At 45.5% G+C, this 6974-nt stretch overlaps 1 protein-coding gene across 1 annotated transcript; it reads left to right on the top strand.

Moving 5' to 3' along the window:
* The first annotated feature begins 888 nt into the window (after positions 1-888).
* On the top strand, positions 889-5968 carry H2-Aa (histocompatibility 2, class II antigen A, alpha). Its single transcript, NM_010378.3, has 5 exons — positions 889-1030; positions 4176-4424; positions 4856-5137; positions 5383-5557; positions 5689-5968. The coding sequence occupies exons 1-4, from the start codon at positions 946-948 to the stop codon at positions 5535-5537; spliced, it is 771 nt and encodes a 256-aa protein (NP_034508.2). The 5' UTR covers positions 889-945; the 3' UTR covers positions 5538-5557; positions 5689-5968.
* The last annotated feature ends 1006 nt before the right edge of the window (positions 5969-6974 follow it).

The following is a 6974-nucleotide window of genomic DNA, read 5'->3' as shown; positions in this document are numbered from 1 at the left end:
AGACTCCCACACTTTTCTGAAATGTCACATAAGGGGGCAGCAAATTTGGAAAATCCAGTAGTTTGTGAAAGAAAGATACTTTTCTAAGTTAGAAAAAAATCCTTTCTACCTGACACTAAATATAAAAATTAAAAAATATTTTAAGAATAACTGAGCTACCCATAACTTTCTTGTGTGTGTTCAGTGTCCCTAAATTTCCTTTAGAATACAAAGATTGCTCAAAAGGAGAGGTGAAATCTGGATAAAGCACTGTGCACTCCTCTAGGTGCCAGATAGGTCCTCACAGCTCTGTGTTCCATCTGGTAACACCAGGGCTACTGCCCAGAGCAAAGAACCTCACCAACCGGGTTTACACAAGCAGAAAGAGCAAAGCCATTGACTGACCACAGTCTGTGGGGACACCTTGGGTAGGTGGATCATCTCACAATTTGGAGTACTCTGCACACACTATGGGAAGAAATAAAGAAAAACCAGCTAACTCATGATGCATGCAAGCAAGAGAAAGTAACTGGGTGTCGAAGTTGGAGGGGCACCAGGAAAGAAATAAATTCGGGGGGGGGAGGCTTTCTGAACAGTGCAGCCCAGACAGTTATGAAGAACAATATTATTGTGGGTGAGTTCGCCTGTCCATGTTCAGAAATCCCCTCCTCTCTTGCCATCTGTGCACATAAGCACAAGAGAAAGAGTCTGACTTAGAACCCACTTCTTCCCAGGCACTCTCTCGGGTCTACTCTGAGTAGAGCCTGCAGCAGGTTCAGGGAGTTCCCCTAGCCTCTTCCAGGCCTCCTAATACAAAGTCTGCAGCTGGCAACTTTGACGTCATCACAAGAGAATTTTCTGATTGGTTCTGGCGAGTTTGGTTTGGGTGTGTGATCTCCTTGGCTGGATCCTCACAATCTCTTGAAGACTCAGGAGAGCAGCTTCAGAGACCTCCCAGAGACCAGGATGCCGCGCAGCAGAGCTCTGATTCTGGGGGTCCTCGCCCTGACCACCATGCTCAGCCTCTGTGGAGGTGAAGACGACATTGAGGGTGAGTTGTGCAGCTGAGGGATGCCTGGAGCCGGGCAATGGGAAACCCACAGAAGAGGGAGATACAAATTCTCAATATGAAGAGGTCTAACAACTGTGTGATCCATTCTTCAGGAGGCTCTGGTTGGTCAGCTCACAATCCACCAAACCATGATTCTACTAGTGGGCCCAGTGAGGGAAGGAAGAAATTGGGAATTGGGAGTGTTTCCCACGAATAAATGATTTTCATTACTGAAAATCTAATTTCCATAATTACTATGACTCTAAAATTTCTGTGAGTTTCTGAAGCCTTTGTACCTGTAGTGTACTCTGAGGAAAACCTTTCCGTGAATCATGTTCACAAATATACAGCAAATGCTTCCCTTGTGTGGTGGTTTCCACACACCTTTTTCAAGCTAGGAGCTGGCCCTGGTGGGAAGTGAGAGAAGGAGGTCACTATTTTACCCGACGATCTTAGTGGTTTTGGATTTCCTCACGTGTCAACTCACAAGTGACAAGTCAAATAAATATGTAGATGTGCTTTAAAAATAGTGAAGGCAACGCTGGGTGGGCCTGGCAGTGCTTGGCAGTAACTACGGTGCTAAGGTGCCCAAGCAGGAGGATTGTGAGTTCAAGGATAGCCTGATCCCCTAGTGAGATCATGTCTCAAGAATGTATCCATTCATTAGTAAATGCTTTAAATGCCATCTTCCTCTTTCTTTCCATTATAGATACCATTGAACATTTTTGTAACAAAGTAAGGAATGTGAGCTGCCTGTTCTATAGGCCATTTATACCCCATGAAGTTCTGTAACAACCCAGGCAAGCACAAGCTACAGGAGCCTGTGGCCTTCCTCCTGAGCTGCCCACCTCCCTCCACACTCTGCCGACATTCCATGTCCTCTGTCATATCTCTCCTTAACTCCACGCTGTTTTACAGGCGTGAATAGGAGCTTGTGTAAAATAGCAGTTGAAAAGTCAAATGTCTGAAACAGGAAGTGAAAGGGGTTGAGCGTCCTTGCAAAGAGTGGCTGCTCTCTTTCCAGCTTTGGCAGGAGATGGAAGTCTCACCTATCCCTCATGGAGGGTGGGTGGGGGTGGTGGCTTCTTTGTCCCCAATTTCTTCAGTGTCACACTAGGGCACCTTAATCTGGTGTGAGCGGGCACAGTGGGCACAGTTCTGAGGAACATATAACTGAAGGGCTACATGAAAATATCCCTACTTCTTTTTAATTTAGAAAAAAGTGAAAGTTTCAAGATCTAAGAAAATGCTTTGACTTTAATTTAGCCTGTGTTACATTTTCTTATATATAGAATATGACCTTCAATATTTTCATCTAGGAAGAGCCCAAAAGCTAAGTGCATGGGACATACCGGTCCCAATGCAGCCCAGGTCATCCCTGACAGTGACTTTCACAAGGTTCTGCAGCCTTCCCATCATCCCCAAAGTCTCCACGGGCCTCAAAATTAGCAATCACCACTCAATACTCGCTCTGTAAAGCATTTGCTCAGCTAACAAGTCAGTGCTGAAGTATATAAAGCCTGCTGCCTGCCCCCAGGGAGTGGGTAGACTAGTGAGGGAAACAGATCAAGGTCAGGAAGGAGAAAAGCCATTGTGTGGAGAGTGGACACAGCTGAGGGCAAAACTGTACCAGCAGGGGGCAGCGTGCAGTCCTCAGCAACACCTGAGGCCCAGGACAAGCACCTGCAGAAGTGAACGATGTGTACATCCACAGTGGGAAAAGAAGTCGAGAAGGTCTATTGATAATGAGTAAGGGAGCTTTGATGGAGAGGTGTGGCATGTTATTGACTGATAATACCAACCAAGGTGGCCACACTGGGAAAGGACAGGCCAGAGGAGCAGTCAAATGTGAATAGACAGACAGACAGGGATAGATAGACAGAGAGGCTGGGGGTCATAGTGCAGTTGGAAGCCTATTAATTAAAACTGAGCAGAAACCTTCAGAGTAGAGGAGGTTTCAGCAAACTGAAAAACAACAGCCCCAACAACAACAGCCTTCATTTCTGTGAGAAAAGGAGACTCCTGCCATCCACAGGGCCATGAGAGAATAGGGTAGTTAGTTTTGTTTGACAGTCACTGTGCAGAACGCCAGGCTGTAACTTGCCCACCGCCACTCACAGCTCCTTACATGCACTCTGTCTGTTGACTGACCCTGCTCTCCTCACATTCACTAGGGTGGTGACTGCAGAGGCAGGCCTGGCTCCTTGAGCAGCACTACCTCTGACATTCGCTGGAACTCAACAAATGAAGGAAAAAAGATACAAAACTTAAATACTAGAATCTGTGCCTTGCTGATGCTTACCTGACGATAGTTGTTTACTTGGCTTCCTTTGGGTTCGGTTGTCTGCACTAGCAGCCATTCCCCGTGGCAGCTTGCACATGCTCACTGTCGGAGGAAAGTGCTTTAATGCACCATGAATCTGCAAGTGAACACCAGTGTTGATTTAGAAAAAAAGTAAGAGGTGAGGTTGACAGAAGCATGAAGTCCAATAAAGCCTCTATTTCTTTTATTCCAGAAGAAACCAGAAGGCCGCCCTGTGGGTCCCCAGCTTATGCAGGAACTTTTAGACAGAACAGTTTCCTCACACTTTGACATGATGTCACTGTTCTCTTATATAAGGGTCTATATTCTTTTCCATTTGTTAAAATAAATGAGAAAGTCTCCTTGTATGGAAAATGCACCCTTTTAGGAAGGAAAATAAAATGTAATTTGTAATTAATTAGTAGAAGATCAATGAGATACAAAACCTAATAAGAGAAGGAAATATGCTGACTGAATCTTTGAAAAGAAAGCTCTCTCTCTCTCTCTCTCTCTCTCTGTGTGTGTGTGTGTGTGTGTGTGTGTGTGTGTGTGTGTGTGTTTAGCTGTAAGCTACTTGGCTTGAGCTGTCTGTGTACCAGGCATGGAACAAGGCAGTCAGGATGGTAGAAATCAACACAGCATTCCACAGTTATGTAGCACGTGTCACAGAGGGAAAGACTGGATTGTAATCCATACCAAGTGGGAGGGAGGAATGAGTGGTAGAAACAAACCCCAAAAAATGAAATTCGTGGTATTTGTAAAAGCATTTTCTATCAGTTTGTTTAATAACATTATTTTTTCTTCCTGTTTTTCATTTTTCCACTATCCACCTAAATCCATCAGCCGACCACGTAGGCACCTATGGTATAAGTGTATATCAGTCTCCTGGAGACATTGGCCAGTACACATTTGAATTTGATGGTGATGAGTTGTTCTATGTGGACTTGGATAAGAAGGAGACTGTCTGGATGCTTCCTGAGTTTGGCCAATTGGCAAGCTTTGACCCCCAAGGTGGACTGCAAAACATAGCTGTAGTAAAACACAACTTGGGAGTCTTGACTAAGAGGTCAAATTCCACCCCAGCTACCAATGGTACGTGCTCACACCCCGCTCCTCCCTTCCTTCCCTTGGGGTGGGTGGTGGTGGGTGGATATGACTTGAGTATAAATGGTTCTATAAAATCCTCTCCTTTCCAAGGAGCACCCAGATCTCCTCATCACTGAATACTCACCTTCCCTCTCCTTACAAATCATACATTTCATGTAATATACAACTCGCTGTTCCCACAGTGCATGCCTGGAATCTTTGAAGAGGCCCCACAGACATCCTACCTAAGACCCTAGAGAGAAGGGCGCAGGGAGAAAGTGGATGCAGTGCACATTAGCTCCAAACAGAAGGGACAATTGGGCTCTGTGACCATCATGTGTGCAAGTCTTGGCAAGAGGGCTCCCTCTCCAGGCAGTGCAGAGCTTCAGGGAGAGAAACTCCATCACCCACTCATGTCCAGACCATTTCCTTTACAGAGGCTCCTCAAGCGACTGTGTTCCCCAAGTCCCCTGTGCTGCTGGGTCAGCCCAACACCCTCATCTGCTTTGTGGACAACATCTTCCCTCCTGTGATCAACATCACATGGCTCAGAAATAGCAAGTCAGTCGCAGACGGTGTTTATGAGACCAGCTTCTTCGTCAACCGTGACTATTCCTTCCACAAGCTGTCTTATCTCACCTTCATCCCTTCTGACGATGACATTTATGACTGCAAGGTGGAACACTGGGGCCTGGAGGAGCCGGTTCTGAAACACTGGGGTGTGTATGAGCTCTGTCATCTTCTGCACTTTCTAACTCATTGTCATCTCTAGAACAGCATGTCTTCGGGATTCTAGTGACCAAACTCACTTTCTACTCTTAAAAAGCTCCTAAAGCTAGATTTCATGTCATTCCATAAGCCCAACCCACAAAGGCTATGTAGATTAACTTGCCCCCTCACCCTGGCCATATCTTACACATACATGAACATACTCCCTTCTGACTCTAAAACTTCTCTTTCTCAGAACCTGAGATTCCAGCCCCCATGTCAGAGCTGACAGAGACTGTGGTCTGTGCCCTGGGGTTGTCTGTGGGCCTTGTGGGCATCGTGGTGGGCACCATCTTCATCATTCAAGGCCTGCGATCAGGTGGCACCTCCAGACACCCAGGGCCTTTATGAGTCACACCCTGGAAAGGAAGGTAAGAGTTTGTATATGTGGGCACCAAAGCTACCACACAGGGGGACATAAAGGAAGGGGAGACATGAAAATGTGGTTGGAAGCTTGCTGTAGTCTCTGGAAGCCATCTGTCTCCTGTCTGTTTTGTTGCAGGCGTGTGTCCCTCTTCAGGGAAGAAGTGGTGTGCTGGGTGACCTGGCACAGTGTGTTTTCTGGACCAATTCATGGTGTTCTTTCTCTTCTTCAAGTGACCCCCAACTTGCTTTTCTCTTGACCCTGAGGCTGTCCCTCTCACAGCTCACACACCCTTGGAATTCTTCCCTGATCTGAATTTTGTTTTCTGTCATCTTCCAAGTTACATCTACTGCAGACTCTCTCAGAGACCCTGATCCACAAAACCAATAAAATCTCTTCTTATATGTTGTCTACTGGGTTTGGTTTGGTTTTTCTTGTCTTCCATTTTGGAGCTTACTGGAGCCAGACTCATGTAATCCCATGTCCAGTGTCACAGGAACAACCAAATGCAGCCCAGAATGCTTGTGTATCTGAGTCAAAGTTGAACTTTCTTCCTTTTGTTTCCAGCCCTGACCACTCTCATCTGTCTCCAATCAGGTACAGGGAGGTGGGGTGTGAAATCTGCCTCAGTTTACATGCTGTACCAAGGCACAAGGTGCACACCAGTAATCCCAGCACTCCAGGGACAAGGCAGGAAAGTCATCACAAGTTTAAGACTAACCTGGTCTACACAATGCAAGCTGGAGCTTTATAGGAAGCCTCTGTCTAAACAATTAGAGAGAAGAAAAAAAAAAGAAGGAGCTACTATGAAATGAACTTTAAATCTCAAAAGGGATAAAGGTTTTTAAAATGTTATCAAATGTCAAAATTGTTCTCAAAACTTTTTATTCTCATCAAGGTGATATACCTCTTGTGCACCTCTGTCACATTTCCAGAAATATTTATGTGAAGTAGCAAGAGCCAACCTGAATATAGGTAGCAGTGTCCTGTGTGTTGGCCAGAAAAGAAAGTGAGCCAGACTTTACCTCTCTCTGCATCCTGACTGTGGATGCAGTGTGATCAAACACCTCATGTTCCCCTTGTCTACCCCATCATGATAGACTGTGTCCCCCAAAACTGTGAGCCAAAGCAAACCCTCCTCCTTCCCTCCCTCCCCTCGTAAGATGCTTCTGTCACTCATATGTCACAGCACCAAGAGAAGTAACTCCTACAGTGACAGAGTTCACTCTCCAAGCTGAGATGACAGGATCCTTTAGTCCCACAGCTGGGTATGTGGCCCTTTGTTAACCAAAACTTCATCATGTGGTGCATGGCTATGACTATATTTTAGATGTTCATAAAATATACAGATAACTATTTTTTTAAAAAATATTTGGTACAGAAAGCTTTGAGTTTGTGACAGTGACAGGGTACATTTCCTCTGT

Source organism: Mus musculus, chromosome 17 (genome assembly GCF_000001635.26).
Source record: "Mus musculus strain C57BL/6J chromosome 17, GRCm38.p6 C57BL/6J".
Taxonomy (NCBI): Eukaryota; Metazoa; Chordata; class Mammalia; order Rodentia; family Muridae; genus Mus; species Mus musculus.
Note: the sequence above shows the minus strand (reverse complement) of the source record. Positions and strands in the feature narration are given on the sequence as shown.

Excerpts from the sequence above, each read along its gene's own strand:
- H2-Aa (NM_010378.3), top strand. The coding sequence starts at position 946 with ATGCCGCGCAGCAGAGCTCTGATTCTGGGGGTCCTCGCCCTGACCACC. Across the intron at positions 1,031-4,175 it reads AGGTGAAGACGACATTGAGG|CCGACCACGTAGGCACCTAT; the intron begins GTGAGTTGTGCA and ends TAAATCCATCAG. Across the intron at positions 5,138-5,382 it reads GCCGGTTCTGAAACACTGGG|AACCTGAGATTCCAGCCCCC; the intron begins GTGTGTATGAGC and ends TCTCTTTCTCAG.